We start from the raw sequence: 15815 nt of genomic DNA, 5'->3' as shown, positions 1-15815 counted from the left end.
CACAAAAAACACCATTCATAAATTATAATGATACAATACTACGTTCATTGACAATAAATGACATTCGACCTTGATCATACGACCTAAGACTTGTCAGTGATACTTGATTACCCCTATATCCACATTTTATAAACTATATCTATAAACTTTGAAAGTTATGACATGATCTAATAATTACCTCCATATTGGCCAAAGTTCAATGACCTTAGACCTTTGAATTTGGTCATGTGACCTGAAACTCGCAAGAGATGTTCAATGATACTTGATTACCCCTATATCCACACAGTTTATAAACTATATCTATAAACTTTATAATTACCTCCAAATTGGCCAAAGTTCATTGACCTTTGACCTTGGTCGTGTGAACTGAAACTGGCACAGGATGTTCAATGATACTTGATTACTCTTATGTCATGAATTTCATGAATCAGGTCCATAAACTTTCAAAGCAATGATGGTAATTCAAGATACCCGAAAAAAATTGACAAAGTTCATTGACCTTTGTCATCTGACCTGAAATTCGCACAGGATGATACTTGATTACTCTTATGTCCAAGTTGTATGAACTAGACTAATAAACTTTCAAAGTTACGATGGTAATTCAACAAATACCCCCAACTTGGCCAAAGTTCATTAACCTTCAATTACCTTTGACCTTAATCATGTGACCTGAAACTCACACAGGATGTTCAGTGATACTTCATTACTCTTACGTCCAAGTTTCATGAATCAGATACATAAACTTTCCAAGTTATGATGACATTTCAAAAACTTAACCTTAGGTTAAGATTTTGATGTTGATTCCCCCAACATGGTCTAAGTTCATTGACCCTAAATGACATTTGACCTTGGTCATGTGACCTGAAACTCATGCAGGATGTTCAGTAATACTTGATTAACCTTATGGCCAAGTTTCATGAACTAGTTCCATATACTTTCTAAGTTATATGCTGTCATTTCAAAAACTTAACCTTCGGTTAAGATTTGGTGTTGACGCCGCCGTCGGAAACGCGGCGCCTATATTATAGTCTCACTCTGCTATGCAGAGTTTCACTATGCTATGCAGGTGAGACAAAAACAAGGAAGATAAATGAGGTAGGAAATTTACAAATTAAATTAACAAGAAAGAAAACAAGGAAGATAAATGAGTTAGGAAATTTGAACAAACGAAATAAACACGAAAGAAAACAAGGAAGAGAAATGAGGTAGGAAATTTAAAATTGAAATGAACAAGAAAGAAAACAAGGAAGAAAAATGAGGTAGGAAATTTAAAGTTGAAATGAACAAGAAAGAAAACAAGGAAGAAAAATGAGGTAGGAAATTTGAATAATTGAAATAAACAACAAAGAAAACAAGAAAGAGAAATGAGGTAGGAAATTTAAAATTGAAATGAACAAGAAAGAAAACAAGGTATAGAAATGATGTAGGAAATTTTGCAGTTGAAATAAACAAGAAAGAAAACAAGGAAGAGTAATGAGGTAGGAAATTTGAACAATTGAAATAAACAAGAAAGAAAACAAGGAAGAGAAATGAGGTAGGGAATTTACAATTGAAATAAACAGGAAAGAAAACAAGGAAGAGAAATGAGGTAGGAAATTTACAATTGAAATAAACAAGAAAGAAAACAAGGAAGAGAAATGAGGTGGGAAATTTGAACAATTGAAATAAACAAGAAAGAAAACAAGGAAGAGAAATGAGGTAGGAAATTTAAAATTGAAATGAACAAGAAAGAAAACAAGGTATAGAAATGAGGAAGGAAGTTCAAACAATTGAAACAAACAAAGAAAACGAGGGAGAGAAATGAGGTAGGAAATTTTGCAATTGAAATAAACAAGAAAGAAAACAAGGAAGAGAAATGAGGTAGGAAATTTGAACAATATTGAAATAAACAAAGAAAATGGGGAAGAGAAATGCAGTAGGAAAATTTGACAAGTGCGTTTCCCTTCACTGATCTTCTATCTTCATTTGCATATCCACGCCCCCCTGCAAGATATCTTGTCACTTGCACAACACACACACACCCACCCTCACACACAACCCCACCCACACCACACAACATCAACCCACACCACACAGCCACACACACCCATAGCTTCCATGCACAATACATATCAAAAGCCTATTCATATTCTGAAAATTGCATGTTCATCTAGCTCCTCTGGGCTGGGGTCCATAGACATGCAATGCTAGAGCATTGATTGTCAGAGGCATGCAAGCATTACTTTTCCCCAAAAATAAAATGTGAATTTGGTAAATTTATGAACGACACTTCTCTTGACTTCGAACATTGTCATATGCTAATAAACACAACATGATTTTTTAAAATTAATTCTTGAAATGAAAATTTAATTTCTTGATATAAAGAGTTAATTCTTGACAAGAAATGGGATTTAACAATAAACAAGCTTGACTATGTCGACATGAGTTGGCTAAAACATCCTGCTGTGACAGTCATTATAAACAGGCTTTTAGGCCTGTAAACTATAAATTTCAGAACTATTTTGATTAGTACCTACCTACTCTCAATAGTTTGACATATCGGTCACACATCACCAGGGATATAAAATGAAGTCCATCGCAGAATTATGTCACAAAACATCATCACACAGAGTAAATCTTGGGTTGAAAATTAGCATTGCAACATTTTATTAACTTCTTTCAAGTTCTGTTGTTCTATGTCATTCATATATCCTCTATACCATTTTGAATGTACACTTGGAGCCCGTTTCACGAACACATGATCAATGACAAAATCATTCTATTTTCTACAATGTTTCTCAAAGACAACCGATGCCTAACATGTTTGTGAGATAACTTGTCTGGGGTATTAACCTGTTCATAAATTCATTCCAAACAACCAAAGAGATTAAGTCTCATTGAGACCTGCACCTGTATGCAGTGTCTGTGTCAGCGAATGTGAAAACAAAAGATTAAAAAAGAGTAGTTATTAAGCAGTGAGTGGCTGATATGGATTTAAGCACTCTTTCACCCTGTGAAATAATCCATATAACAGAGAGCATACTGAAATATGTCCTCATGAAAATATCCTTCTGAGTAATTTTTTTTAAATGATTTTATGATATTTTACTCACTGGAAATTTTGTGAAGTAACCCTTACATTGTTCGGAGGGGCAATAATTTTCTGAAAAAGCCAAAAAATTAAAAAAAGGTCATTGCCATTTCATGCAGCACTTTTTTGTCAAAATAATATTTGACAACTAAAAAGTTGAGGCTCATCAATATTCAAACTTTCAAAATTTCCCTTCAGGGTATCAATACAGAAAAAAAAGTTTGAAATACAGGAAAAAAATTTCAGGAGTCAAAAGAACACCAAAGAAAATCAACATTCATGGCATCAAAATCAACAATATTTGTCAGGTTTCCTGCTTATAAAAATTGGAATCATTTTTAACACTCCCTATTTAGGGTGCTTTTTCAGAAAGCAATTAACACAGACACTGCAGTTCTAAATGAGACTAACTAACAAACAATGAAATGCCCTAAGCTTTCTTGACATCTCAGCATATAAAGACTGTATTTCAAATAATCTAAAATCAATTGAAAGAAATAAGGTTCCAGGTTTGCATAAGTGATAAATGCAATCATATTATCTAAATGAGTAAACATGTATCAACTTTAAATAGTTCATGAGACAAGCAACTTAAAACTGTTTGTGAAGTCTTAAAGAAATGCACACCTTAACAAGAACTGTAATTGCACTACATCAAGATTAATTTAATGCATAAAAGCAAATCCACATCTTCAGCCTAACTCTATGCTACATATCATACATGTTTAACATGCCACATAAAGCCTTTCTGTAGGCCAATAATATTTAGTGGAGTAAAAATAAACTTAAAGCTATATTCACAGCAACATCATTTATAAAGAAATAATTGCAAGGATGATCGCATTCTGAAACGTCATAAACTCCTCGACGTGACCTTTTTCCATCACAATTCAGATTTTTTTTCATGTAATTATCTATCATATTTTGTTTGATCAAATATAACTTTTTCAGGAAATTTTTCCTTCAGGGTAGCATCATCTGTGTTTAACCATAAACCACAAAAACATACACTGTAATTTTCTTTAAAGTAGATCCCAACATTATTGCTGGGCAAAGCTGTGTCAAACATTGATCACACATCACTATCAATGCAAATATTACAATTACAATTGATAATCAATTTTCCTGTTTGATTAAAAGCTCACACACCCCTCTCCAAAAATAAAGGCTTCCCATGGAAATCAAAATAATGCATACTTAAGGGCCCTGTATTACAGAGTTACCATCAATATTTACAACTGATTGCAAATTTTGTTATTGATTTGCTAGAGACGTACAGTTCTGCTTCATTGTACAATATTACAGGGCCAAAATTGCACAAACCAATGTGATGATGTAGAGAAATTATTGATTCTCTCAATTGCTTTGCGCAAAGAAAAAAAATTGTTTACACAGAAAGTGCTTAGCACACAACTAGTTTTACATGAAAAATACACAAGATAGGATTTACAATGATACAACAGTTTGCCACATGCCTTCGGACTTTTTTCCTGCACATTTGCTTTTCTGTTATTTTACTACATGAAATATGATCAGATGATTAGAACCACTTTTTATCAAGTCAAGATGGCACACAGCTGAAATTCATACGTAGTTTAAAAATTTGATAACTAGATGCCTTTCTTTTATATACAGTTTTAAAGATCAGGTAAACTATTCAATAGTGAATAAAATCATGTTTTATATGTACACTACATATGATTATGAGTCTATCATTTCAACTGAATATTATTATCTTACTGGCAGTGAGAAAAAATGCTCATGACACAATTAATGCTTTCTTTCATTAACATTGAAATTTGAAGAATTTTTATTCAATTATTTTATCTAAATCATTGACGATTCACGAGACATAGCTTGCAGTTAATTTCAATTTTGAAAGTAATTCTTCATATAAAACCAGTACTGCACAACTCCCATGGATTGACAAGCAAACAAAACTTCAATTAAAGCTTATGTCTACTTTAAGTTGCAAAATAAAAATTGATCAAAATTTGATTTAGTACAGTGTTGATTTGCTGCTTTGAAATAACAAAAACACTAGGGTTTGATCATCTGATATTTCACTCATTATTTCTACAGACTTTGCATATTTCTAAAATTGGTGCTATATAATGGTCACTTTCCACCAATGAAAGAGTGGGTCGATCCAGACCTGCCAACCTCTGGGAATAAAAAATTGTATTCTGTGATTAAAAAAAGTGTATTTTGCCCCCCAAAAAGTATATTTCATAATAAAATGTGTGGCGCACTCGCTCATTGCATCGCTCAAGTTGCATGCAAGCTCAAATGCGCACTGCTCTTGCAGATGAAAAAAAAAATTTAAGCATGTGTATATCTCACCCTGGTTTTAACAAAGTGATTGAAAAAAAAGTTACCTGAAATTACATTGATCTAATAACCATATTCGTGTAAGTTTTATGAAAAAGAGACACATAGAGATGATTTTTTAATGCACATACACACAAATAACATTTAATGATGGATTTGGAACTGCTGATAATCTACATCTTTTCATAAGTAAAAGTGGCAGGTATTTCTTGGCAGTTACATCTTTCGGTTCCTGTCTGACTGCCCTGCACCCAAAGGTGGTATGATCGGTATACCTACAGGTGAAGTGAGTCCGAGCTCACGTTGTATATCGCGTAAGTTCTCATTGGTCAGGTTACGCACATCCTGCTCAATCGCCTTCATATCTTCAGAGTTCAGGTTGCGGACGTCCAGCCAATCAGAGAGGAGTGAGGCAGAGAGAGGAGCGGAATCACATCTGTTGCTGTTAACATCATTTAAACAGTGAGAAAGAGAGAGTAGATAATATATTTCAATGACTGTTTAATTAAAAATGTAAAGAATTCCAAGAAAGGGTCACTTGAAGTCTGTTTAATCACAACTACTTTCAGAACACTATTTCTTCATGTACATGAAAACTGATGTCACCATCGCTTTCATGCATTTCATCAGAGCTAATTAAAAAAACAAGACACAGTTTTATGATTGAGTGCTACATGTACATGGTCTCTTCTGAACTTATTATAAATGCATCTCTTTACAATATAGCAGTAGTACCCTGGCCTTGTAGATTTTGATATAGACTTGAAATATATTCATCTTTAAAAATTGAATAATATAACATTAAATATGGAATAATCTACAATGTATGTGCATTAAGGGTGGAAATATTCTTCTTTTTTTACTCACATTTGGCAGATTACTGAATTTTAAGGGCTATTTCAAGGAATACTTTTATATACAACACACAATTATGGTATAGAAGAAAATATAATTATTCTGCCATATGTAGATGATTAATTCTCTAAATACTCTTTATATTAAAATTCTTGAATGGCTAGATAGGGCTACTCTTGCGAAGATAGTTGCAGTTGCCCCAAATCATTCCACTTTGGGAATTACGAGAGAATTTGGGCCGAAATGGCCCGTCACTCTTATGTATTTCCTACACTGGTGTGAATAGAAAGAAGAATGTGGGGGGGGGGGGGTCAAAGTCAAACCTTTGTAAGGATAATAGGCAAAATTATTTTCTAATTTTCGGGGGCCACTTTTCACAACTTACTGCCTAAATCTGCAACATTGGAGGGGCTTTAACATTACGGTGAATGGGCATTTCAAGGACTCCTTTTTTTAGTTTCCAGGACATTTTGAGTATTTCAAAAGACTAAATCGCCCCCGGCCCTCGTATAATTTTTCCTCTGATAGATAACTATGTTAACTTTATTGACCAATGAAGAGCTCAATTGCAAAAGGGGTTAGGTCTATTTTTCATCAAATTTGATTTTTTTTTTGGGGGGGTCTCAATGTATAGATTTTTAGTAGCTCTATAGGATGATACCAAAGAAAAGTGGAAATTTCCATTAAAAAGTGAACAAACATGGCAAAGAAAAACCACTTTTTTATCTAAGTGGTTGGATCCATTTCAGTTTGTTTGCAAAAGGGGCTAGATCCACAATAGTAATTTTTTGAAAAAAATATGAAGACAGGTAAATTTTATGTGCACATGGTAGGGTAGTATATCATGACAATTTAGTTTCGCATAAGAATATTGCCATATGGGAATGGTCTAAATTGGATCTAACCCCGTTTGCAAACAAACTCTTCAAATAGAAATTGAACGTATGCCTACCCATCATTTATTTGGACATTGGGGTCAAGAGATTCTCCCATCAGTTCCTCAATATCAAGACTGAGCCCATAGCCACCTCCATCTCCCTTTGGCGTGACTGGTAAAGGCACAGATAACAGTGAGGGCAATGTGTCTTCCACAACAGAGCGAGAAAGCTGTCTGATGATGGTGGTGATGTCTGAAGAAGTTGAATCATTACGTCTGCCTACAGAAGGGTCTTGTGATTGACCTGCCAAGGAGGTGGTTTGGTTGTTAAACAACCCTACAGGATTGGCTTGTGCAGTTGTGGACCTGTAATCAGGTGGTGATTTCTGTAGGCATGATGGTGGAGATGGGATGTGACTGGGTGGTGAGGGCGTCTGTCGATCTGCAGGAGAGCGGTACAGGAACTGCTGCTTTGGAGACTTCTTTGGGCTGAGGAACACATCACTGCCGGAGCGATTCCTTGATGTTGCAACAAACATGGGCGAGAAGGGCATGGTTTGTTGGTTTGTTGCTTGCAGGGTGGAATTAAATTGTAGTTCCTCTTGAGGACCACATGTAGCTCCCAAAGGCATTCTGTTTTGAGATGAGTTACCTGTTTCACTTGTGCTCTCCACATTAAGGGAATAGGGAGAAACAGATCCAAACAAACTATTCCCTGAAGGTAGGTCTAGCTGGGAGAGGTAATCAGGGGATTGCGGATAACTTTCTTGATTCAAAGATGATATCTCATCAAAGAGAGTTGGACTTGCGGTTGCACCAAATTTTGGAGACTCCATTAGACTCCCTGACACTTTAAAACTTTTTGAATCATTTCTACTTGAAACGTCTGATTCAATTTTGATTGAATATTGCACAACGTCAGATCTTTTGGGATTGTTTGGAACCTGAGACTTAGCTGCTGGCTCATATGGCACATCTGATTCAGACTTCACTCTTCTGGAGCTTTCATCCTGAGACTTTGAAGCAGTAGCTTCTTTTTGTTGCATCCGATTCCATCTCTCTAACATACTTTTATCCTCCTCTGTCAAAAGAGCAGGAGGTACATTCTTTTCCTCTTTGTCATTGCGATTCTTCTTCTTCTTCATCGATCGCCGCATTTTCTGCTTGCGTTTCTCCTCTCGTTCCCGCTGACGAGATAACGCTGTCACAGGCATCTTTCCACCTCCTTTGCCTGGTTCACTTGAAGTAGATTCTAAGATAGGAGAGAATGAAAAAAAAAATCAAATATAAAGAAAGTTTATGGAAAACACCATCTTCCGAATGCCAGACAGAAGTTTGTCAGGTACATTGCATTGGAAACCAGAAGGAATTACAATGATTTATCAAAGATGAAACACCTACTAGGCTCAATGAAGAAAATGCATGCTCTCTATAAAAAATCATGAATTCATCATTATGAGCATTCATACCATTTTACACCTAGCATGACATCAACTGAAGATTACACTCTGTAATAAATGCTGACAATGATTGACAATAATAATGACAATTCCAATGATTTCACTGCACCCATGTCATCTTAGTTTGGGATTTCGATAAAATAAAAGTTGCAGTAACTCACCTACTCTCTCCTTTTTATGATTCTTGAGAGCAGAGTTCATGAGAGCTGCTTTGATGAGAGCCTTTGTGTCTTCTGAGATGGTTTTCTGTCCAGTGCTATTGGAGCGGTCTCGCTGACCATCTGCTTCTTTGCTGTAGAGCAGAATTCAATACAATTCTTGATAAGTTATAGATTCATCAGCTTTGATAAGCAAACATTTGTGAAAAGCACTGGATATATATTCATTAGAGCTTCATCTCTAAAGCACAGCTAAACTAGTTACACCACTATTTAAATTCTTCACTCTGCTTTGGGGCATTGTCTTGCAGGAGAAAATTGGGACTGTATAATGATAGTAGATAAAGAGATGATGGTCATTGAGCTCCTCTCTATGCAGAGTGTGATGACCAGAATTTATTACTGGGTTAACACCCAAGCAGTTTCAAATTCCCTATGAAAGCTGGCGAATTTCTGACTTTATACAGTAAAACCTCTGCATAAAGACCACCCATTGAAGACAATGGTCGTCAGTCAAGTGATCTTTATCGACAGGTTTCCTCCATATATATATTATATTAGCTCCAAGACGATATATTTCCTGAAGGACGCTGCCATAATTCAGCACAATGAATAGAATGTACAATGGATAGAACAAATGTATAAATAAATTACTGGAAAACAAGTGATTTTAGATTATAATAGACATATATTCTGATATTTGAAAGGTTTTTCTCTAAAAATGATTCAATCTTTCTAATGTTTCTCCCTATCATTTTTCGCATTAATATCTAAATCAAATGTAAAGGTGGAACTAATGAAAGATTAATAATCTAGTGACCAAAATCCTGTAAATTTTAATGTATCTAGTCGATTGAATTAAACAACTAACATACCTTGTATGGGGTACACCAGAAGTGCTCCCTTGACTATTATCTTTTCGGTCTTTCTCTTCAGTACATTCTGCTTCATTAGAAATTTGTTCTCCGATAAGGGGTGTTGCTTCTCCTTTTGCACTTTGCATTTCAATGTCACTAGAAACAAGAAGGGACGTTGTTCCTTGGCTGCATACCTTTCCTTGGGTGGGTATTTTCTCTGATGACATAAAGAATGATGTCACACTGTCACCACTTGTGGACTTTGCACTAGGCATTTCAACGTCATTTACAGAGCCAGGTACAGATCCAATGTCAGGTAATCCCAGAAAAACATTAGGAGTTGGATCAGGTTTAGAATCCAGACTCTCAAACTGAATTCTGCTAGGCTCCATTGGAGGTTTGAAGATTTCTGGGCTGAGACTGTCAGCTGCAACAAACTTTGGTGACAGGTCAGTGAGTCCTCCAAACAGGGGTGAGGTTTGTGAAAGACCAGAGAGCAAGCTTTCTCTGATGAGAGGTGAACCACCGGAGGAGAGCGGTGCATTATCATCATCATTGTCATTTCTCACTTCACACACTGTCCCTTGATAGTCCTTATGAGAGGATGGACCTACTGTCTCAAGAGTTGCTGTTCTTGATGATGGTCCTACAGTTTGCAGAGTGTCCCTTTTGCTTGATGGACCATCAGTCTGAAGAGAATTCCTGCTTCCAGAAGGACCAATAGTTTGAAGAGTATGAGAAGAAGGGCCAACAGTTTGCAGATTCCTAGAGGAAGGCCCAATGGTTTGGAGACTGTTAGAGGATGGACCAATAGTTTGTAGGCTTCCATGATTGCTGGATGAAGGACCAATAGGTTGAAGTCCACATCTACCATTTGATGAAGGTCCAATAGTTTTGAGGCTACTGTGGTTGCTAGAAGAAGGGCCTACAGTTTGGAGAGAGCCAAAATTATTAGCTGATTGTGTAGTAGTACCACCTGTCACGTCAGTCTTTGGAACAAGACTCAACAATCCTTTACTGACCCATCCTTTTGGTTTATTGTATTTCAGAATCATTTTGCCAACCTGCTGCTTGATTTGTTCCTTTGTCATGTCTCGGTTCTCAAAGGAAAAATCAAACTTTGGGAAACAGTCTGGCTCATCATCAGGACTGTAGTAGGTAGCGAGGAATGGGTGCTGGAGTGCCTTGTTGACTGTTATGCGCTCCGATGGCTCAAATATAAGCATTTTTGCCAGCAAATCTAAACCTTGAGGATCAGCTTTAGGGTAGAGTTTAGATAGGTCTTTGGGAGTCTTGTTGGCAAAGTTCTTCTGAAAGAAGTTGTACAGTTGATCACTGCTTGTTGATTTCAGCATGTGAGTTGGGGGCATGCCAAGAACATTCACTATGAGAGAGAGCTGATCAATAGGATTTTTTCCTGGAAATATCTGTTTCCTACCAATCATCTCCCCCAGAATACATCCCACAGACCAGACATCCACAGCTAGAGTGTAATCATCTGAAGAAAACAAAAGCTCTGGTGCACGGTACCATCTCGTAGCTACATATGAGGTCATAAACATTTTCTTCTTATCTGCGCTTATTGTAGACAGTCCTCGTGCCATTCCAAAGTCTCCAATCTTCAGTTCGCAATTCTCGTTGACTAACAAGTTGCTCGGTTTCAAGTCTCTGTGGATCACATCAGCAGAGTGGATGTACTTCAAACCTCTTAGAATCTGATACAGAAAGAACCTGATGTGCTCTAAACTGAATGGTTGATTGGAGTGGATTATTTGATGTAAGTCACTTTCCATCAAGTCAAAGACCACATAGACATCTTTCATCTCTGATAAAGGTTCCTTGGGCATGAGGATCTCCCGAATGGCGATGACATTTTCATGTCTGAAGTGGCGCAGGATCTTCAACTCTCTAAAGGTTCTCTTGGCAGTGGTGAGCTCATCAAAAGAGTTTGGAATCTTCTTTATAGCTACCTTCTCGCCATTCTTCTTATTGAGCGCTGAACAAACAACTCCATAGGCACCTAGTGAGACGACAAAATATCAAGAAATGGACTGTCACGCTGGAATTCAACCAAATGCTACTGAAGGAACATTCAATTTCATTTTGAAATAAAGAAAAAAAATACATAGAATAATTTCTCAAAGCATCGAGTTCTGACATGGACAGACTATTTCTTGTCTGTCATTTCATTTTCAAACTATTGGAATTAAAAAATGTACATATTCCAGGAATTTTCTTGGGAAATAACACTACATGTACATGCTATACTAAATTTAAAGTATTCAGGGGCCGTGGAAACGGGGGGGGGGGGGGGGGGATACAAAAACGTAAAAATTACCATATGATTGTGATTTTTGCATAGTCAGCCCCCCCCCCCCCCCACTATGAAAACCGTTCTGCGGCCCCTGGTATTCAATGGTAGTTCATTTCAATACTTATTCCAACTAATAAATACATTCCACAATTAAAGGGGAATCCAGCCTTGGCCATAAAATGTTGTGTTGGGAAGGAGAAAAATAAATTAAACAGAATGGTGAAAATTTGAAAGAAATCGGACAAGCAATAAGAAAGTTATAGCTGCTTTAAAATTGGGATCACTAATAGTATGTAGATTTCAAATTGGCAACTGGGTAAGTAAATTATGACAAGGGGCAAGGACAACTTTCCCATAGGCCATGTACTTTATTATCAGGGTTTTGTGGTTTTCTCCTAAGTATCCATTCCCCTGGGGCAGTAATCTAAATATAACCCAGGTAGTATATTGTTTAATGTCCTCATGAAAGAAAAATGTAATTTGAAATAAGACTTTTCGGAAAAATGACATTTTAGCCATAATATGTAGTGGAGTACATGGAAGAGTAGTCCTTGCCTTACATCACTATGACATCCCGTATGTAGCCAATTTGAAGTCTCCATGAGTATAGTGATTATCAATATTTACAACTTTTAAAAATTCATAACTTTCTTGTTGTTTGTCCAATAAGGTTCAAACTTTCACATATCAACTTGTCTAATTTATCTTTTTCTTATAAAAACAAGTTTTTAATTGGGTTGGATTCCCCTTTAATTTTGTCAAGACAAAGTCAAATAATAACAATTTCAAAACTAATTTTACACATGAAAGTAATGCTTGTTTGTATACCTGTTCCTATCTTCTCAAGAGGCTTATAATTTGAGTTTCCTATGTCAAACTTGACATCCATGCATCTGCCCTTAAAGGCAAGAAGACTCCGTGATGCAGCTTGTTGCATTGTGTCAGTTTACTTATACTCGATCCAAGTTCAAATCGAAGGCATCATTGAGATCTACAGGTAACAAAAAAGCAGATAAAATTATTCATCGTTAATATAATTATGTAAAACATGAAAAATGTAACTTTGTCAGCAGCCTCTGGCATTATATCACTAATTGTGTGCATTGTTTGTAAGGAGTGAATGCCAAGGCTATGCAATTCAATGCACAAGGCACTTCTGAGTTCAGACTAAAATACAAGTAGGCCATTACCTGTTACAATTTTAATTTGAATATTGTACTGTAGGTGGTTTAATAACAAGCATGCCTCAGAACATGAACGTAGGTCTATGAATTATTGTGAGTGCTACACTTCCACCCAAGATTAGATGTGGAAGACAGCAAAAAGCATTGGCAATTTGGAAATCGATATTTTTGCATTTATGACTGACAAATTTTTCAAATGACCAACCATGATAATAGATTACAAATTCTCCAGACATAGACATGTCAATATAATTTGGAGTTGTTGTAAAAGCAATGGCAAGCAAAAATAACCTAGCAAAAACATGAAAGGGCAAGTTGTTAAAAGGCTATTGCAGGGTGAAAGTTTTTTAAAACAGTGCAAAAATAAGGTTAAAAAAACCCCTAAAAATTGCATAAAAATTTGATGAGATTGAGAATAATCAAAAAATTTAATGTAAAAGTTTAGCAATACTTCAGTAAACAGTATATACATTTCTTCATGAAAATGCAATGAGTTGATGATGTTATCTCTTCAATCATTCTGGGTAACTTTATCAGAGGAAATTATGTTTATTCAAATTCCATCCTCCATGAATGTAACTAGCACAACAATGATGTGGATCTTGCAGCAAAATTCAGCCCAGTTGACATTGAAGTGAATTATAATGGTCACATAAATTGAGGACACAGAATTGATATTAATGAATAAATGACAGAAAAGCATTTTTTTTTATTTATGAATAAATTTTGTATAAATCAGCATTAATAATTTTCTCGTCAAAATTTATAAATTCTGTGTAGAACCTTGGTGGACCTAATGAGGCTCTCAGAATTGTCAGATGGAAAAAAAAATCAAAATCATTCAACAAATAAATAAGCATATTTTGTGAGTTATGAAAAATATGCATAAAATAGCATATTTAATGAGTTTCAAAATTCTGTGTAGAAATTTAGTATCCCCCACCTACTGACCTAGAGCTATCATATAATACTTTTAATACCAACTTTATTACGATCTTGGCTCTAGTCTTGCCTTCAATTCAACAGCTAATTTGAATAGCACATGGTTTTTGTTAGTGAATAATTTTTACTCTTTTATGAGCCTCCTGGCTAACCACACAGTAGACCAAAAGCTTCAGTCTCTGTATTTTGGTTGTTCCGCTGAACTGCGTTGGCTCACTCACCATACATGGGGATTACAGTAAAATGTCAGAAATTGTTGAATAAATCCCCAGAAACGACGGTTATTCCTGTCTAACCACACAGGGAGTACTAACAACAGAGAATAGGGATACATCATTCATAACCTTCAACCTTGTATATTGAATAAATGCAATTAGGGCAAGCCAATGCCCCGGGCCCAGCGCACCCAAGGACATTGTCATTACATGCCGCCGCGCACAGAAAATTCAAGCCATAGAAGTCGTGTGTTGTGGACCTAAGAAGTGAGATCCCAGCACGCGCGACCCACTAGTTAGAAATCCACTGCCAAACGCGGTTCGTGGTGCGAGGTTAGTATACTAATACTAACCTCGCAATACGTGTGAGTGGGCCCAGCGCGCAAATGGGAAGATTTTACTTCAGTCCTAACAAACATCAGATGGTACATGCGGGACCGATATGAACATGATAAATAATTTTGCAAAGAAAACAGAACCTTCCAAGGCCGACAATAACAAATACGATTAAAACGTATCCAAAATAGATTTCACAGTAGTAATAAACTTACAAGAGTCAAGAATTTTACCTGAGATGCCGTAAATTTGACTAAAATCCTTTGTAATTTGGGTAGAGAAGGCAGTGTATTCGCTTGGGCGTTTACTCCTGTATAAATACATCTCGTAATCTAAAAATAGAACTGCGATAACTCTTGGCCAATGAACAACGAGCGAGGGCGACGAATTTTTAATGACAAAAAAGGAGTTGCGAAACTAAATTCAAAACAACTCCACCCATTCCTGATCCGCCTTCATAAAATGTATGTACTCCAGTGAGGAAATAAGTAAATAAATGCTTATATAAATCACATTGATCAAGAGAGGTAGACCCCTTATGCTTTTCTTAAAACAGAATACCAGACACGGGCCAGTAACATTATAGACCGTACCGTAGGTACCGGTATGTATTTTTGTCATTTTTGTAAGCAAGATTTTTTTACTTTTCATACCAACCGAATGCACAAAAATAACTTTAAACAAAAAACATTGATTTTCATCCCCGGTTTTCACCATCATTTTACATTAACATCACAATTTAAAGGCGTTTGTGATCATTCACTTTTTTTTTTTAATAATGGAAAATGTGTCCGCGGTATATCATAACATGAATTTCAGGGCTGCAAATAATCAGCCGTCGAAGCATATTCAATTAATTTTGTTCATGGCCAACATTTAAGCATGCATCATATCATAACATGAATTTCAGGGCTGCAAATAATCAGCCGTCGAAGCATATTCAATTAATTTTGTTCATGGCCAACATTTAAGCATGCATTTAAAGGGATTCTCCGGGCTGAAAACATTGGTATCTAAATGAATAGAGTATAACATTCACAGAGCAAATTAAAGGCTGAACATTTCATCAAAATTGGATAACAAATAACAAAGTTTTTAGATTTTAAAGTTAAGCAATTTTGTGATAATAGTTACGCACGTCATCATGAATATCCATTAGTTAGGTGATGATGCCACATATATCCACTTTCATATTTCAGTGTTAATTTTTTTTCAC

The 15815-nt window shown here is 35.9% G+C and overlaps 1 protein-coding gene across 2 annotated transcripts; it reads right to left on the bottom strand.

The window, feature by feature from the left end:
• Positions 1-2325: 2325 nt before the first annotated feature.
• On the bottom strand, positions 2326-14997 carry LOC129254733 (uncharacterized). 2 transcript variants are annotated; one of them, XM_054893247.2, is made up of 6 exons: positions 14833-14997; positions 12751-12913; positions 9627-11628; positions 8755-8885; positions 7209-8385; positions 2326-5843 (listed from the first exon to the last, which is right to left on the bottom strand). In XM_054893247.2, exons 2-6 carry the CDS (start codon positions 12857-12859, stop codon positions 5618-5620), a joined length of 3645 nt encoding a protein of 1214 aa, XP_054749222.2. In that variant the 5' UTR covers positions 12860-12913; positions 14833-14997; the 3' UTR covers positions 2326-5617. The 2 variants fall into 2 exon arrangements, with proteins under 2 accessions (XP_054749222.2, XP_054749223.2); XM_054893248.2 differs by having other exon boundaries at positions 14815-14934.
• Positions 14998-15815: the final 818 nt, after the last annotated feature.

Source organism: Lytechinus pictus, chromosome 2 (assembly GCF_037042905.1).
Source record: "Lytechinus pictus isolate F3 Inbred chromosome 2, Lp3.0, whole genome shotgun sequence".
Classification (NCBI taxonomy): Eukaryota; Metazoa; Echinodermata; class Echinoidea; order Temnopleuroida; family Toxopneustidae; genus Lytechinus; species Lytechinus pictus.
This window is presented reverse-complemented; position numbering and strand designations above follow the sequence as displayed.